The sequence below is a fragment of the Anabrus simplex genome, chromosome 1, assembly GCF_040414725.1.
Source record: "Anabrus simplex isolate iqAnaSimp1 chromosome 1, ASM4041472v1, whole genome shotgun sequence".
Lineage (NCBI taxonomy): Eukaryota > Metazoa > Arthropoda > Insecta > Orthoptera > Tettigoniidae > Anabrus > Anabrus simplex.
The window spans coordinates 16,491,089-16,511,032 of NC_090265.1; the positions used below are offsets into that span (position 1 = coordinate 16,491,089).

Below are 19,944 nucleotides of genomic sequence, written 5' to 3' on the forward strand. Positions count from 1 at the left end.
ATTAAATGTACTTCTGGGAGCGGATCGATGAGTTTCCGACATCGCAATGACACATCTATCCTCTAAAACGAATTCCAAGTGAGATGTGCATAAATTCTACTTCCTAATAATGCTACAAACCTTGGGGTACACGGTGTACTTTTTTATTTATTTTCCCGTTACTCCTTCACTTTCACCAACGTTTTCAACATACAATTTTCTTAACGAAGATACATGATAGTTTCAGTCGTCTACCAGCACTTCACTTCACGATCTCTCCAATATGAAAGAGATTACTTCGTAACAATGTGGTTGAAATGCAATCCGTCCGGACAAGACAGATACAATTTTCATGTTTACAGCACCCCTCTTTTTTAAGCCAATACATGTCTGGTGGAAACCTTTTCACGTTCAGACCTCAACTATTATAGTATGTAATAGAATAAAAGACTTCCTTCTTACCCAGAATTGAAGTCTGGGCCTTCGTAACAGACGTTCGCAGAGGGCACATCCAATCTACTGTATGTACAGCGTGGTAGTGGACGCTGCCATCGCATGCGAAGAAAACTTTTGAGGATTCAAATAATAAATATATTTAATGCAGCCAAATAGCCATAACAGAGAATATAGGTTAAATTGATGGGTTACATATTTGCATCATCACTTATAGACATTGTTCTTCTTGTACAGAATTCAATGTGGTACTGTTCACACGTTTTTCCACATAGTTTGCACTCACAGTCTATACTTGGGGTTTTAAGTGTCATATGAGGAAATATCTTTTCTTGTACTGTGTTTTGCAGGAGGATTCAAATACAAATACCGTCTACTTCGAAAACGATCTCCTGCTCCAATTCATACCGTACCATATGCTGTAACTTATCGTATCTGTAGCGAGCAGAATCAGGCATCTCAATCAGTCAGTAGGGTACCTTAGTACATTCGTAGAGGTGTACAACTATAAGAAAGGTGCTGACTATTAACAAGTAGGTACATTAGAGAACCTGCTCTACTGTACTTACTAAGAATGTACAACCTTTTATTGTTATAACCTGTTTTAATTATATATTACAGCCAGTTGCCATTGCATGAACAAACTAAACACAGAAAGTACGTCCTCATTGTATACAATAGGATATAAATTATCGAGTGGAAACCTTTATGACTGAAACATCCAAAACAAAGTAAGTAAAATAGTACAATGTCAACTTATCAAATCTATGTTCTGAGTGGGTATTTTTACAAATGCAGTAACAATTTTATTGTGGTCTAGATAGTTTAGACAGTTTATTGCTTCCACCATCAAGTACAGGAAATGTACTTGCATTGGGTATTGTCAGTATTAATAAAAATAACCTATAGACAGTTTCTCAGCCATAATGCCTGAGTCATTAGAAAAATACCTATAATAGGTCAGTTTTTGAAATACCACATTTTATGTACTCTTCTACACTATAAAATGCCTTTTTCCTTAAAAATTGTGACAGTACCGGTACCCTGTTAAATGCACTGTTGTCTAATGTTTGAATACGTCATGGAAGCTTATTGTACATCTTAAGCTCTTAATAACAGTGGCTGTTTGTGCTTTTACTAAGCCCGGAGTGAGGAGTATCCAGATCATTCTTGTACCTTGTGTCGTGCATATGAACTGTAGATCTTTCTTTAAATTCGGAAACATTCTCTTTCACATGCATAATATTTCTAAGAATAAATAAACAGGGAACTGTCATAATTTTTAGGCTCACAAAAAAGGTTTTACAGGAGTCTCTAAATTCTAATCCAGCAATTAGGCTGACTGCCTTTTTCTGCCAAATAAATACATTATTTGATGTAGGACAATTGCCCCATAACCTGATCCCATACAGTATATGAGGGTGAAAGAAAGCATGATAGGATACAAGTAGCATATACCGACTGATGCAGGTTTCAGTTTCTGCAACAGATACCGCACTCTGGCTAATCTCTTCTGATGTATGTATTTCCCAGGTAAGTCTGGTATCTACATGTAGGCCTAATAATTTAACAGAATTACGGCAGCCATTATTTACAGTGTGATCTAAGGTAAATAGGATATTTTCTGTTTTAGTGACATTAATAGTTAATTTATTGTGATGAAACCAGTTTTCATAATTTTAACAGATGTGTTTACTTGGTTTTGTAGTGTTGTTACAACAACAGTACTATTTAGGAACTGATGTGCAGGGAACATTACAGGCTAGGTCATTGATATAGACAAAAACCAGGAAAGGTTCCAAAACAGATCCTTGTGGGATACCTGCTTTAACTGTTTCCATGCTAGATTTTTATCACTTATTACCACCATCTGTTTCCTTTGATGAAGATAAGATGCCATTAATTTCAGTTCATGACCCCTCACTCCATAATAACTGAGCTTATGAATTATTTCATGCGAGGCACAATGAAAAGCTTTTGTCAGGTCACCTGTGACCGTTTTATTCTCAGAATTATTTAATATGTCTTTGATGACACATTCAACTGCTTTTATTGTTGTAGTGTACTTGAGTCTCTTGCTCGAACTACCATATCTTCAGCGTACGTATACATAGAGATGTTTGGGTTTTGTACTGCTCTTGGTTTGTTCGATGTCATAACGTTAAAGAGTAGAGGGCTCATTGGGTCACCTTGGAGCACTCCATTGAATTGTCTTATGGTTTTGGAGACTGTGATCGAGTCATCTATCTGAATTTTCCTATATGCCAACAGTAGCGGCGATTGGGAATTAAAAGTGGGGGGTGGGGGGGCAAGAAATGTACAGACAACAAAAAGTATATGGGTTAGTAGAATATAGCGGGTGGGGAGGGAGGAAGATGGCGTGGTGTATGCATATAAACTGGAAAAAAAATAAAACGCTCCAAAGTGGAAATTAGTTATGCTCTCTGAGCTAATTTCCACAGAGAGGTAAATGTTTTACCAACTTAAGTGTAGCAATAATTTGAGATTCTGATTCAATAATAGACTATACAATAAAAATTTCATCAAAGAACAATATATACATCTATTACAACTAAATAGAAGTACGGCGTGATTATGCAATTAAAATCATTTAGTATTTGACTGGGCCTATACACTAAGAAAATAATAGACAGTAAAGAGACTTCTAGACGGACGAATGTGCGCGGCAAGTCTGTGAATCGTACCTCAGTGTCCATGATCTTGGCAAAAAATTATACCCCTGGTACCCTTTCTCACAGCAAATGCAAAGTCCCCACTACTTACTGTGGCGCTATGCAAATCATTTAGCTGCGATGAGCGATATTTTGTGCATATTTCCACTAATAATTAACGAAAAATAAATTAAAGAATTAGCTGATAAGAAAACAGGGCTTGTACAAAGTGCTTTTATAAAAAAAAATACTCCTATATTCCTAGTTTCAGACGGCTAAAATGGAATAAATTTTTCTCCACAAAGTTGGGGGGGCAACTGCCCCCCCTTGCCCCTCTTAATCGCCGCTACTGTATGCCAATATGTTCTTGCTGAGAGTTGTGACTGGATTAGAAGTGCGTATTGTGTTTTCTAGTTTTTGTAGCATGAATTCTCTGTTTATTTGATCAAAAGCTTTGCTATAATCTATGAATACGGCCAGAAACTTTCCTTTGGGTATTCTTAGGTGTTTTCAATGTCATCCTGTAAGTTCTGAATGGCATGTAGGGTGCATCTTCGAAAACCGAATTGTGTGCCCGGTGTGTGTGGGTCTGTCTGTGGTGTTAGCCTGTCTGTTAGTATTCTCATGAAGAGCTTGAACGTGTTGCTTTCGAGGGCGATACCTCTGCATGAATCTGCTCTTTCCACTGGGCCTTTCCCTTTACACAACATTTTGATTGTGGATAGCTTCCAACTTTTAGGGATGTCCCCTGTTTCCAAACATTTATTAAATAGGGCTGTCCATATGTTTACCAATTGGTGCATTGACTGCTGTAAGTGTTCATTAAATATACCATCCGGTCCTGCTGCTTTTCTTTTTTCTTTTAGCTTTGCTGCTGCATTTTCAACTTCTGTTGTTGTTGTTGTTGTTGTCGTTGTCGTTGTCGTTGTCGTTGTTGTCGTTGTTGTCGTCGTCGTCGTCGTCGTCCCAAGTGGAGTAGATGTGGTGTTTTCTTTTATTTTGTTTTTGTTGAGAAGTTCTTGAAAGTGTGTCTCCCAAGTTTCCATTGACACCACATTCTGCTGTTTGCATTTTCTTTGCCTGAGAGCTAAGGGGTCGGATGCTGCCTCTGTTGCCATTTTCTTTCCTTTTTCAGTGTGTTCATTCCATTTCCTCATGATTAGCTGTTTGTATGATCTGCAGGCTACTGTATACGTCTGGAGTGCCTCTTCGGATAAGCTTTCTTTCACTTCATGTAGAAGGGTCAGAATTTTCTTTCTCTCCTTGTAGCATTCGGTATCGAACCAGGCTTTTCCATATTTCTTCCTGGCTGGTACTATGGCCCTTTTAAATACGGTACTTCAGATAGATAATAAGAGGATAGAATATAAGAGGACATCATAACTAATCAGAAATGATTTACTTTTATCTTTAAAATTTAGGAGAGAATCGACTGAAGGAGCTAGAATCAATAGGAATATACTAGGGTTCTGGAGTGCATCCACTAACCACTCGCGCCTGGAAAAAACATAGAAAAATTACACAAAACAGTATGTCACGTAGCGTAGAGGAGATATCCTTCCTTTCAGCTTGACAGGGATCCACCAATGTGCCCTTAATTCTTTTTTATTTAGAAGAATTAAATTTGAGACTGTATAAACCTGAAAAATGTGACCATTTTCTGTGTTGTTGTTCGCAGGCTGTGATGACAATTATGCGATTGTCTCCAGTGTTGCCAATCAGAAGTGAACAGCCTAAGGTGTTACTAAAAAGAGAAAAAGAGCCAGAAATCACTGCTAAAGGGCTGATCGGCACTCTGGTGCAAAAATGAAGTGTCATATTGACAACATATGGAATGACATGTTTCTTACTGTTATGAATGATAAATTATAATGCTAATGATATCATGTTATATTTAATCTCATCGTCATCATCATCATCCTCCTCCTCATCATCATCATTATCAGTGTTGCCAACTTAGCAGATTCTCCGCTAAATTTGGCAGAATTAGAATACTGTCGGTGGAGAAATACCATATATCATTTAACGGACAGCGGATTTTTGGCGGAATTCTAGATTTATTATAGTGGAATTTAGTGTTGTATGCATTTTATGTTTTTTAAAATTTGTATTCCGTATTTCTTGTCAGGAGCTAGCAGTGACATGAAGAAAACATTTAATTTGGATGTGATTTTAGGAGATCATGGTATCATAAATTTGTAATGCGTTGGGAAAGGGTACTTAACTCTTAGTTGACGAATGACGACAGATAATGAAACTGTGAGAGAGTAGCGTTTATATTTATGCTGTGAAGGAAGACCATTTAATGAACTGGCCTGCTCTGTGTGTGGCCCTTTAAGTAGAGGATTCACCTAGTTTGCACCCGACAGTAGAATGCCAACAAGTTTTAGCTCACTGGCTCGCAGGGAGGGGGTTAATCCCAGTGAAACTCACAGATCAGGTGAGTGCAGACATTTACTTTTTTTGGTTGTTGCTATTTGGTATTTGCTTAACGTCGCACTGACATAGATAGGTCTTATGGCGATGATGGTACAGGAAAGGCCTAGGAATGGGAAGGAAACGGCCATGGCCTTAATTAATTTACAGCCCCAGCATTTGCCTGGTGTAAAAAAGGGAAACCACGGAAAACCATCTTCAGGGCTGCCGACAGTGGGGTTCAAACCCACTATCTCCTGGATGCTAGCTCACAGCTGCGCGCTCATAACCGCACAGCCAACTTGCCCGGTTTTACTTTATTGTTACTTTTATTATTATTGTTGTTATTGCTCTATTTTATTGCTCATTATTTGAGATTGGATTTCTTGGTGGAATTTTAGAGGAATTTTAGTAGTATTTAGCAGATCTTGAAAATAAAAGTTGGCAACGCTGATCATTATCATCATTCAGAGCTTTGAACACCGTTTCAATGGAACTTGAAGTTCAGAGTCCACGTTTACTTGTGCTAGGTTTACTCACATTATTCCTGTATTGTTATTGGTACTTGTGTAACAGTTCATGTCAGCTCTCTTTTGGCCAAACCAAAGTAAAGTGACATTTTGTTTCATTGTTTTCTTACTCTGTTTGTGGCATTCAACATTCATTCTATGTAGGTACCTACCTTATTGGAATGTGGGAGTGTTAACATCGATGTTGCAAATGATGTTAGGTAATAGAAAGGGATTTTCTCAGTGGAGCTTCATAATTGAAGGTCTTACACCAGAACTTTTCAGTTGCATTGCCATTCACCCACATATTATAATAATTTAGACATTTCCTCTGGCTTTCATCATTAGATAACTCAGCAAGACTTCAAAAGAGAATTGCAAAATCACTGATTGCTGATAGTTTTTTTTTCTAACTTTCTGAAGTGCTTCACCAGGTGAAAAGAACTTCATTTGATCTGAAAGTTGCATATTTTCTGGAAGCCTTTGTCTTAACTGGTGTATTAAAACAGACAGAACCTTTAAGCACCTTTCACGAATTTCTGCTATTTGATAATTGATGATGATGATGATGCTTGTTGTTTAATGGGGCCTAATATCTAGGTCATCAGCCCTATTTGATAAGTAGGAAGTTTGACATTACCAACCTCAGTTTCAATAAATCAATAAAATAATCCAGTGGAGTTCCCAGATGGTCAATTTGGGTTGTTGAAATTGTGGCCAAATCAGAAAGGAATTTCACAGGTTCTTAATTAGAAGATTCATGTGACTTTCTTACTCATTGCATTTCATTCTGTTGTCAGAAAAAAGCAGTAGAGGTTGTTTTGGGAGTCATTCAATCAATCACTGCTGATCAGCATTTAGGGTAGTCACCCAAGTGGCAGATTGCCTAGATGTTGTTTTTCTAGGCATTTCTTAAGTGATTGCAAAGAAATTGGAAATTTATTGAACGCCCCTCTCGGTAAGTTATTCTAATCCCTAACTTCCCTTCGTATAAATGAATGTTAGCCCCAAATTTTCCTCTTGAATTCCAACTTTATCATCATATTGTGATCTTTCCTACTTTTAAAGACACCACTCGAAGTTATTCATCTGCTAATGTCATTCCACACCACCTCTCCACTGACAGCTCGGAACATACCGCTTATAATACCAGTATAAATGGTCCGTTATTGGACACGATAAAATTTCCAGCTAACTCATTCCTTGTTGCCAGCATTTTGCCCCAGTGTACTTAGTTGGGCTCATCAGTTGGTAAATACCACACCCACCAAGACGCATGGCTAGTGAGTACCGTGGAGGCCACTGTGTAGACTACTTTGAGCCACTGGCAGTGCCAGTGCACTGTGAGAAACATCTCACTACCAAAAATTGATGCTTGCCTGGCCATTTGATGATACAGATATTGATTTCCATAGGCAACCTGAAATATTTGTCCCAAATGAGTAAATTTATAATACCAATATAAATGGTCCATTATTGGACATTATAAATTTTCCTTCTAACTACTTTCCTGGTTGCCAGCGTTTCACCCCGGTGTGCTAAGTTGGGCTCATCAGTTGGTATAGGTCCTGCAAGAAGAGCTTGCCGAAACTCAAACATGTGCAGGGATCAATATCTGTTGGCAAAGTTTAAGCTCATTGCGGGTCTCCTGTGTGTCACCCACATGCTGATTATCGGGCTCATTGTTACTTCAACAGCTCAATGAGAGGCACAGTGTACATCTCTTTGTCAAGTGTATATTGAAAAGAAGCAAAAAGCGTGTGTGTATTATTAATATTTTATTTATATTTCATAGCTGAAAGTGAATTTGTTGTAGTATGATATTCAATGTATGTAGCGATGCCCCCGTTTCATTCTAAATTAGGGAGTGCTAAAACTTTACACAGTCAAACTAGAGAAGTTATTTGTAATGTGTATGAATTCATGAAAAATGAAACACAGTCCACTGTAAACTTATGTGCTGTTCAAAATAAAGTTGTCGAAGCAACGGGTCTGTCGGAAAGGTCCGTGCGGAATGTAATGCGAAACACGAAGAAGGTCGAAAGGGGTGAAGTGGATTCATTTTCAGCGCCTGGAAAGAGAAGACCAAAGTCTGTCAAAAACTGTGAATTAGACGATTTTGAGAAATGAGCGGTCAGGCGTACGATTCACAATTTTCACAATACCAAAGGCGAGAGACAATGCTTAAAAAGATCTGTAGGAAACAGGGTTAACGATGTACAGTTTAAAGGTTGTGTAAGAACACTAAGCAAGATAGTTTGAAGCCTAGGTTTTTGATGGAGGAGGACAAGACCTGTGTAGAATACTTATGGAGAAGCCTGACATAAGGCTCCTACGTGTGCAGTACATACAAAGCATAAAGCGGTACCGACAAGAGGGTAGCCTATTGTTTACACTGATGAGACATATTTGCATAGTTCGCACACCAAGTCAAGTGCTTGGAGTGACAGTACTTTTCATGCACTGAAGTCAGCTATCTCGAAAGGGCAACGATTAATAGTGGTACGTGCAGGTTTCATTCCAAATGCTTTGTTGATTTTCAAATGCAACCAAACTACAGGTGATTATCATGATGAGATGAACTATACAGAGTGTCCACCCTTATAGAAAACACACATGAACCAATTAAGGTTAAATTTTCTGACCTGGCCAGGTATCAAACCTGGGACCCTCTGAACCGAAGGCCAGTAAACTGATCATTCAGCCAACGAGCCGGACAAAACAGGAAGTGAAGAGCACGAAGAAACTCTGCAATATTCCAGTGGGTTCCTTTTACTGGCATTTTATATGAATTATGCACAGTATGCAAGCCAGAAAGTCCAATGTTCACCAAAATAGGAGCATCTGGATCATTATTTAATAAATAAATAATAAAGAAATATCCTGAAGGAACTTTTTATTAACATATGCACCATGCATTGAAATTTGTAAGAGTTTTTTAGATTGAGTCCTTGCAGTGCTTGCAAAAAACCATGTAACAAGTCCTAGGAGGTAGAGTGAGCAAGAAACACGGAATCAATATAAGAATTGCATACCTCATTAGTATCAGTATTGAAACAACGAACTACAAAATCAATTTGGCCCATCTCAGAAACTTTATTCAGTGACCGTCAGAACCAACAGTGAAATGTGTTTACTTACTCCACATCTCAAGAACTTGTTTATGAAAATAGGGAGCCAAACCATGAGTGATTTTATGTGCAACTGTCGTTCTGTGCTGTATGTGCAACTGTCGTTCTGTGCAGTTGAATTTCTGAAGCAATTTCAGAGTCTGGAAACATTACTGGGAAAAAAAGTACACTAGCTTTGCTGGCACGTAAGAAATGGTGTTGCATGACAGTATGCATGCACCATACAATCTCAGCTTTGGTTACTTGCTCTCTTGAAAGATAATTCTGTAGACATCTCGCCTCTGGTGAACTTTCTTTAATGGAAGAAGAAGAAGAAGTGGAGTCATATGTGATAGAGTTCATTGTGGTAGCTGTGGTAGGCAGAGGACAATTTTGTTTGAGACCAGGGTATTAAGGCCGCTTTGTTGCTGAAAGAATTAGAAGAAAAGAAGTGGAGGGTGATGGCAGAAGCTCGACAGTCATTGGTGGCTGTAGAAGAAGAAATTTCTTCGCTGAAGCAGTAATGGTAATCACTTTTTAAAATCTTAAAGTGAATTTAATTAGACTACATTTAACTTCCAAGTTTTGAAATTTAATATGCACATTAATTGCTCATTTAGTTTTTGGATGTTGAGCTTTCAAAATGTATTTTAATATTACTGTCATAGCTGGAAACTTCCTTTATAATTTTATTTTTTGTTATTGTCTGTCAGGGAAAAAACTGGTTTTTATGTCTGGAAAACAGGGACATAATTGATAATGCCTCATACTATAATGTCCAATGTGAGCGTGCACTGACATCATCATCCCGAAAAACAGTTACACAGGATTGGTTGATGATAAAACTTCAACTGTTCGCTTTGATTAAATCCCATAAATCACACTATAAGACATATGAGATCGACAATCAAAATGATTTGGGCTCAAGTTAAAGATTATGTAGCACAAAAGAATGTTACTTTCAGACTTGATAATGCAAAAACATTGCTGATGGTAGGATTTGCATCAACTGGGGCAGAAGAATGGTCAAGTCAATGTAGGCACGTAATTGACACTGAGAAGAAGTACATTGCAAGTGATTACATAATGAAGTATCAGACAGCATAATCATTAATCTGGAGGACGATAGTGACAGTGATGGAGAGTGTGTTAATGATAGCGCGGATGACAGTTAAGGCGATATGAGCAGCTTTCAACCTCTTTCAGAAGATGCGGACTAGAACAAGCCATTAGGTAAGTTAACTGCTGTTTTACTATTACATAATTCTTTATCTCTTTGTTATTGTTATTGATTCTGCATCTCCAACAATATCATTATGCTATAGTTTAATGTGTCCTGGCTCTGATTATAGCTACAATAATGCATTACATACATGCGCTGAGATTTCACTCAAACGTTGGTCACAGTTCAGCTGGCCAGACCACCAGCGCAGACAGTTCATTAAGAACTGCTGGCAGTAAGGCGATTTAGCAAAGTGAGGGGTGCATGTAGTACCACTACCAAGCCCACCCGAACACTGCCGAAGTTCTGCGCAGCTTTCTTTGGGAAGCTCTTCTTGCGGGACCTATAAATAGCACACCCACCAAGACGCATGGCTAATGCATACCATGGAGGCCACTGCGTAGGCTACTTGGAACCACTGGCAGTGCCAGTGCACTATGAGAGACTTTGTTTCATTACCAAAAATTGGTGCCTGCCTGGCCATCAGATGATATAGATTTAGGTAAAAAATCCTCTCTTCTGAAAGGCCATTTAGCTTGACAGTAAAACTTGCTGATTCTTTAAAATGAAACTCTGTGTTGTACAGCGTAGTGAGACTGTCAGTAATGTGGTTAATAAGTATGCAACATCTGTAATGAAAAAAAAAAAAAGAGAGTATGAGAGGATTTTTTACCTCAGTATGTGTTTTACTTTAACAATCATGATTATTGTATTTTACTTCATCAATATTTTTAATTTGTTTATGTAATGTATTAATTGATATTTGCCTGAAGATGGCATTGAGATTAGGCCGAAACATGCATAGACATTGTCCCTTCTAACAGATGGTTTGTTTTGTATTGAAAAGGAGGATCTTATAAATAATTTTTATTTGTAAAGTGCATAGTGCTTGGCAAACAAATTATTCTGGAAGATTCCCAGTTGGCTGACTCCCTAGTCCCTTTCAGGAACTACCAAAAGGGGCCACAACAGAGCTGGCTGATAACAATATGTCATCTGAAATATCTCTTCCATGCTGGAAGTAGACTTTTCTTAAAGTGAGTTTAAACTTTTTGACGCTAGTGTATGTCTACACACTTGAGTTCCCCACTGGCTAATTAGATGACGTCTTTCTAAACATAGTGTTAGTAATGCACTCACAGCTTGAAGACTTCTTGTCCCAGGAGAGAAGTACTGAAGGTAACTGAATATATGAATCAATAAAAGACTCTCAGATTGTCCAACAAGATCATTATACCACAAAAATCTGCAGTGAAGTTGTTATTACTCAAGTGTGTTTCTTCTTATATTCACTGAATGACAGATTTTGGCAGTGAAGGTATTAACATGTTGTGATATATTTTAGGTAAAAGAGATTACCTCTAATTTCCCTAAACCTGTCTGTTATTGACCCTATAGCTTGGAGTTTCTTCAGAACAGCCATATTGCTATTTCCTTGCAGGGTTTACTCCCTTGTACTTTCCCTGGACCAGTCTTCAGTTGTGTGAGTAAGATACCATGAAACGTATAGAAGCTGTCAAGACTGAGCCTGAAGCTGTACAGGAAACCGAGGAGACTTTTTCTTTGGTAAGAATTTCAGATAGTCCACTGATGTCAGATTTTAGAATGTATATGCAGTGATTAATTTCAATTTCTAAAGCCAAGGTTGCACTTTTAAGGATTGTTTGTATTTGCAGTAAAATAACATGTTTATAGACATCTGAGGGACTTAATCATTTGCCCACAACTGGCAGGTGTCCTTTATTGCAGAGGAAAGTTGCCCAATCTAACCGTAAATATATAACACGCATTTTGTATATATTCTGTCCATAAATAAAATTATTTTATCTTCTATGTGCCTTGCCTGGTGCACCTGATGTTGCCAGTCGCAAAGGCCTTTCGCTCTTATGCCAGGTGAAAAAGATACTGGGCATTACAGGTGGTTGTCCATTCCTCAAAATAATTTAGCCATGTCTTCCTTCTGTGTCTGACTCTATGGCAACTTTCGATTTTCACTGATGAGTTATCTTCGTTGTCATTTTCCAGCTCCAGTTTCCCGGGTGTAGCGTATAAGTGCTTACCACCTGTTCCTGTCAAAGTATAGTTTCTGTTCCTCTTATGCCTCGCACTTAGCATTCGTCATCATTCATTCATTCATTCATTCATTCATTCATTCATTAATTCATTCATTCATTTATTTAGCTTCCATAGACTGTACAATTACATATTTTGAAATATGCCAAGAGTATAGGAGTTGTCAAGTGATTTCCTAATACTAACAATAATATATGCACAACAATGAACATTTTGAAAAAGAAGAAAAACAGAAACACCACATACCTTAATGTTAGGACAGCACATCTTAATTTTTTTAAATAATATTAATAACCAATATTTACAAGACAAAATAAAAATATTGGTGTGGTGTTAATAATGTGAACATAGTCAATGTGACATTAACATATTTTTAAGGCTATATACTAGATTACAAGTTAATAAGTAGTAGCATAATTACCAGCACTTCATCATGTATTCTTCTGTACTGTAGAAGCAGCTACTCAGCAGGAGATTTTTTAAAGCTGTGGTAAATGAACTGCCGGGACTAATGTCTTTAATCGTATTTGGAAGCTTATTATACAATCTGATTCCAACAGAGTCTACATGTCTCAAGGCAATGGTTTTACTCTTGTGCTCGATAAAAATATTATTTCTTGTTCGCGTCTGGTAATTGTGATTGTCAAAATTCTTTCTGAAGTGATCAATATTTTTTTTCACGTGTGGAATGCATTGCATGATGTATATACTTGGTACTGGGAGTATCCTTAGTCTCTTAACACGTTCCATGCGGTTCGGGTCACCATATGCCCTGAAACATGTTACTCTTATCCGTCGGTGCGAACTTCCCAGAATTGCGAAGTAAGTAACTACGTCCTAGTTACGAATTTCCGTTAACTAATGGCAACATAGTGTTCCAATTGAAGTGAAGGATCGAGGCATACTGCTAGTTTTGATCGGCCCACCGGTGATCCGAAGGAAGTTTTTTTCATCTTCCATTCATATCGCTTCAGGTCACCCTGAGTCCCGATTGTTGTCTGACCTATATTTTTACGCGGGAATCGCTTAGCGCGGTTACGGTGAATGAAGAATAGAGTGTTGCTGCCCGCAGATAGTAGATTGTTGTTTAAGGAGTACCACCCTTCTGATATCTGCTTTCTACATTGCTCTTAAGAAAGCCAATAGAGGTTATTGGAGTTATTGGAATAGTTATTGACATATTTAGTATCTTCCGTATATAATATTTACAAGCAATTTCAAGTCCTTTTTTAGGTATGGAGCTTTCACATTCTGACACACCGGTGGCACAGAAAAGAAAGAGGCTTAGGACAGCATTGGGGTGGGCCTATATCATGTTCCGTGCGGTTCGGGTCACCATGTGCCCCGAAACATGTTACTCTTATCCATCGGTGCAAATTTCCCATAATTGCGAAGTAAGTAACTACGTCCTAGTTACGAATTTCTGTTAACTAATGGCAACATAGTGTTTCAATGGAGGTGAAGGATCGAGGCATACTGCTAGTTTTGATCGGCCTACCGGTGACCCAATTATTTCCGGGGTCATTTCTGTTTCACGCAGTTGTTGAATCGGAACACTGTCGCACAGATAAATACACTGGAATGTCTCCTCAACAATAACGCACACAACAAGTGCACTTGCATTGTTTAGGATTTAATACTAGGGAGTAAACAAAGTCAAATTCGTCAGGTCACCGGTGACCCGAACCGATAATAACTAAAGGCAGCATCGGGTCACCGGTGAGCCGATACGACGTAACATTAAGTCATCGAAATTCACTGCCGCAGGGAACGTGTTAAATAATGGTCCGCAATGATCTAACCTGTTACGTCTCAATATAGTTCTGATAGCTCGTTTCTGTATTCGAAAAGTAACATCAAGATTTGATTTGTAGCAGCCCCCGAGACCAATAGCATAAGTGATGACTGAATGGAAATATCCAAAATATGCTATTCTAACATATTCTTCACTACAGCTATTAGACAAAATCGTTAAGGCAAAACAAACAGAACTCAGAGACTTCCCTATTTTTTTAATATGACAATCCCATCTTAATTTTTCATCTATATGGACACCTAAAAATTTTGTGGTCAACGTATTTTCAATTGCATTTGCATTTAATATAAGGTTGTGTTTTTTTGCAGTTTTGTCCTGGTAGTTAGATGCCTTAAATTCCATGTATTGGGTCTTTTTAAAGTTCAATGTTAATTTGTTTTTCCTGAACCTGGATTCTAACCTAGACAGGACTGTATTTGCTGTAGTTTCTATAGACGTAGGGTCAGGATTATTAATAATTATGTTTGTATCATCAGCATACAAAACTGCTGTTTCTACTTGATTATTGTGAGGAAGATCATTCACATAGATCAAGAAAAGAACAGGCCCCAAAATACTACCCTGCGGAATACCTAAGTCTATGCTTTTTACCTGAGAGTAATATGTCTCATTATGCCCTTTACTGTTACAATGTGTAATTTCAACAAACTGGGATCGTTTATTCAGGTATAATCTAAACCAGTCATGAACAATTCCTCTAACTCCAATCTGATATAATTTGTGCAACAATATTTCATGATCAACAGTATCAAATGCCTTTGAAAGGTCAAGAAATAGTCCTATCACAGTTTCATCATTATCAAGTTCATTTACGACCAACTGTGTAAAATGTGATAAAGCCGACAAAGTACTTCTGCCAGCTCTGAACCCATGTTGTGCATTATTTAACAAGTTATATTTGATTAAAAATTTAGTAAGCCGATCTTTCATAGTACATTCAAATATTTTTGAAATAACAGTAAGTATTGATATTGGTCTGTAGTTATGTAAATCGTGTAAGTTTACACTTTTAAAGACTGGGATAACTTTAGCTATTTTTAGGAGATTAGGAAACTGACCACTAGAAATTGATTCATTGATGAGATAAGTTAAAGGCTGTACCAGATAAGGAGCACATTTTTTAATGAGTTTTGTGGGAACTTCATCTACACCTGTGGAAGTTTTGTTCTTCAAAGATTGTATGATTTTAAAAACTTCCAGTTCTGTTACTGGAGTTAACTGCATAGAGTTTTGCACAAAAGTTGGGAGTTCTGGTAATTTATTTATTTATTTATTTATTTATTGATGTCTTTATTTGTGGCGAAGTTAGGGCTCTTGGCCCTCTCTTACACTTAACCACATTATGCGGCTTAATACTGAATCCAAACTTAATATTCAAACTTAACACAGTGTATATAATATAATGGTAATATAACTTAATAAACTCTAAAACTAAAAGATTACATCCTAAGTCTAAATTTAGAAAAATAAATTCAATATTAACTACTCTAGGTGGAAATCATAAAATATAACATTGATTTATGTAAACTTTTGGGAACTATTTACTCCAGACATTCACTCTCACATTCACACATAACTACATGATATAGCCTACGTATTCAAGAGGAAATCTTTAGACTGTCTTTTGAAAGTAATTAATGAGGAACAATTTCTAATTTCAGGGGGTAAAGCATTCCATATTCTAGCGCCCGACACAAGGAAAGAATTACTGAAGGCAGATGTATGATGTGGAGGTATTGCAATTGTTGACCTAGATCGCGTGTCACGGTCATGAAAGGAGGATAGAAAACGGAAATTACTGGAGAGATATTCAGGTATATTTTCGGTCAAGAGTCGATAGATAAGGGTTGATACATGGTGATTCCTCTGCTGCTCTACTTTTAACCAAGAAAGTTGTGCATAAAAAGGGGATACATGCGAGACAAAATTCAATGAAAAAATAAATCTAATGCAGGAGTTTAAAGCTCTCTGCAATTTCCTATTTTGTTCACTTGTAGCATCCAGCAACACAACATCACAATAGTTAAATATTGGAAGTATCAATGTTTGAACCAGTTTTATTTTTAAGTTGAGAGGTAATACGGTCTGGTGAATCTTAAGGGGATGAAGTGATGAGTGAACTTTCCTGCATACGTTAGTGACATGCTCATCCCAGTTTAAAGTTTCATTTATAGTGACTCCAAGGCTTTTTACTGATTTACAGAATGGGATAGCAACGCCATTTAGTTGAATGACTGGAATTTGTAGACTGTGTAGATGGGCAAGCAGTTTTCTCTGGCCTAGTATAATAGCTTGTGTTTTCGTTGGGTTGATGGAGAGAGAATTCTCAGCTGCATAACAGCTGATCTGTTCTAAGTTTCGGTTCATATTTTCAATAGCTGCATTTATGTCATTCACTTTTGTGTGACAGTAAATTTGAAGGTCGTCGGCATAGAGATGGTAGTTGCAGTTTTTCAACTTAGAAGAGATGTCATTCAAATATAAAATAAACAACAGGGGGCCGAGTATAGAACCTTGTGGCACACCATTAACTTTGTACTTCCACTCCGTTCTCTTATCATTCATGACAACACACTGTCGTCGGTTATGGAGGTAGGAAGCGAACAATTTGAGAGCAGCGTGGCTAAAATGGAAGGAATGCAATTTCGCTATTAATATGTCCGTACTGATAGTGTCAAAAGCACTGCTGAAGTCTAGGAGAATGAGCACGGTCACTTTGCGTTCGTCCATTGCTTTCCTTACGTCATCCGTAACTTTTAGAAAAGCAGTAGATGTACTATGTCCTTTTTTAAATCCAGATTGCAGGTGATCAAGTAACGAATGATGCATCAAATATTGGAGCAGTTGTTCATGCATGAGTTTTTCTAAGACTTTCGAAAGTGAAGAAAGTATACAGACAGGTCGATAGTCGGATGGAGAATTCGCTAGAGATTTTTTTGGTACTGGGAAAATTAAGGCATCCTTCCAAACAGTTGGGAAGTAGCCTTCCAAAAGACATGAGTTACATATGTGGGTTAAAATTGGCAGTACTAAATCTATCAAGGTAACAACGAAGGATATCGGGATGTCGTCCACTCCGATTGCTTGCGATTTGATTGATGTTAGTTTTCTTCTTACGTCGTTTTCATTTACTTTACGAAATTTGAACAAAGGCCGTTGTGGTAATGGAGTAGATTGAAGAGAATTTATTGTTGTTTGTATAATATGAGGGTGGGTATTAACTATTTCTCTAGTAAAGTGGGCATTTAATTCATCTGGATTTATGTCATGCGTATTGGAGTTTGTAGTTTGCCTCCCAATACCTACGGATCTGAGTTGTTTCCAGGTACTTTTTGTGTTTAAGTTACTGGCTAATTGTTGGAAGTACGCATATTTTTTGTTTCTGATTATTTGTTTAACTTTATTTCTAAGCACACGGTACTTTTCAAAATCTTCAGTTGATAATGTCTGCTTGTAACATCTGTGTAGTGCATCTCGTTCAGCCATTGCGGACTTAATGTCATTTGTTAACCATGGAGCAGCTTTGCGAGTCACCCTAGCAGTACGTTTAGGTACGTGTTTGTTATACAATCCCAACAATAATGTGTTAAACCTCTTTACTTTTTCGTCATTATCAGTCAAGTGCAGTATTTCGTCCCACGGGCAGAGATTAGCATCTTGTATCAATTGTTGAGGATTTAAATTTTTCATGTCTCTATAGGTTATCCACTTCGGCTTTGTTTTGGGAACTTTCAAAGAATAAGCTAAATATATGAGATCGTGGTATGAAATACCAGGTACAGAAGTTTGTCCGTGTTTTAGTATTTTCTGAGGTAATACACCTGATTTATTTGCATTTTCAAGTTTGTATGGTAGGGATAGAAAGAAATCATTTATATAATTAGCCAAATGATGAGGGTCATTCATTTGTGTTCCCTTATCATTTTTTATGGCAGCAACTTTATTTCCAACTGTGTGTCTGTTGGTTTCTCCCTTGATTACCTTCCATATGGTTCGTGATTTATTGCACGACTCTTTAACTTTCTTGTTATTGTGCATTATCATGACCTTCGATTTCTGACCAATGATTCCTTGGCCTCCTCACTAGCTGTAAAAGGAATTATTTGTTTCCTCACATAATGCATCCTAAATGTTATATATCCCATATTTTATCACTCTTAATATTTCTCACCCAGTTCTTGCTCCTTGTAGTAATTCTGTATTTGAAACATTTTTTTGGTTCATATTGGGGCATATTTACCATTTTGTATGTACACCCTAATGGAGAACAATTCAGTCCTGCACCAAGCGCACGTTGGCCAACACTTCAGCCACCGCTATTTCTATTACCGTGTTACCTCATTGGAGGCCTCAGGCATTGTCTGGTCAATGTGCTCAGAGTATTCGCTTTCAAGAGGACTCAGGGAGCCTTTCCTTTCTCAAAACGTCCAGATTGGCTGGCCACGTTATAAAAGACAGACCATTTCAGATTGGATGGTTCCGCTGAGCTCATTCAGTGTGCAGGTTCAGTTGGAGGTTGAGTAGAGAGTTCAGTGTGATTGAGTACTGCTGGGGACAGTGACAGTCTTAGTTGAGGAGGTGGTCTGTGGAACTGAGTGTTCGCTTTGCCTGCTTACCATCAAGGAGCTGAGTCTCTTGGGCTAGCTTCTGTGTAGTGGACGTTGTGTCTGGAGCAGCTGGGAGAGGTCGACTGGATATCAGCACGGGACACTCAATGAAATCAACTGAGAGGTACGGGCAGTGTACGTCAAACGAAGTTGTGTGACTGCCGTGCGCGGGCTGAGAATTGTGTCACATGCTCTTTTTGAGTTTCTGTCTTACTATATATGACGTCTAGTTGTTAACTTTGAAGTGCTGTTGAATATGAGTGAGAAGGTTTCTGTCTCCATGAGGCTGGAGCATAAATATGTTAGTTAAAATACTGGTCCGTTATAGCAAGAAGTTACAACAATGAAAAATTTACTCACTATAACGGATTGCCGCTATATCCGATTTTTCATAAATTTGAGGGAAAATCCATCCACATTAAATTTTATATAAAACTGCAATCAGTTTGTTCAAAACTTGAATTTTCGCAGATAATATCCACACTATGGCTTATTTGTTTGTTATTTTTTGAAATCCTATACTATGTGAAAAAGTGTTTCATTTCATTCCGAAAAAATTATAGTATCACTCCAGAGGACTTCAGTTTTGTTCTTCAAACAGCATCACCTAACCTAACCGTATGTGCATCATGTAAACATATTTCAAGTATATAACAAAATTAAGCGATCGTTTGCTTCAGCCTTTATTTCTAACGAGTTAACAACTCTTATTGGCCATGTCATTTACACATTTATTATGAAAACATGTTGTCCTCTTTCATTTTGAATTTCCTTTTAGAGAACAGCAGTCAACGGGTATTACTAACCGACTCCAATATCGCCTTCAAATGTCGACCAGAGACCTCGCTAATGTACATAACCATAAAAAGATACTGTTCGATGATCAATCGCATTTCGTTGCAAATTTTTCAGTTTTCTTATTCAAACAGCATCACCTAATCTAACTTGACCATATCATATGTATCATGAAAACATATTCCAAGCGCCAGTTGTGAATTGATAATATCTCGCTATAAATTTACATGGGAATAGCCTTACTGAAATTTAACCAGACGCGAGAAAATATAAACTAACCTCTGAAATCATTT

General features: G+C 37.6%; 1 protein-coding gene across 8 annotated transcripts in view; it reads left to right on the forward strand.

The window, feature by feature from the left end:
* LOC137502816 (zinc finger protein 695-like) overlaps positions 1 to 19,944 on the forward strand; it is a 52,458-nt gene continuing 32,514 nt past the window's right edge. For 2 of the 8 annotated variants that reach the window (XM_068229843.1, XM_068229840.1), the window contains exons 1-2: positions 854 to 1,163; positions 11,802 to 11,926. In XM_068229843.1, the coding sequence (XP_068085944.1) occupies positions 11,858 to 11,926 (69 nt within the window). In that variant the 5' untranslated portion in view covers positions 854 to 1,163; positions 11,802 to 11,857. Of the gene's footprint in view, positions 79 to 853; positions 1,164 to 10,092; positions 10,372 to 11,801; positions 11,927 to 19,944 lie in introns of those variants that run through there. The other 6 variants (XR_011018862.1, XM_068229836.1, XR_011018863.1 and 3 more) reach the window with 4 other exon arrangements.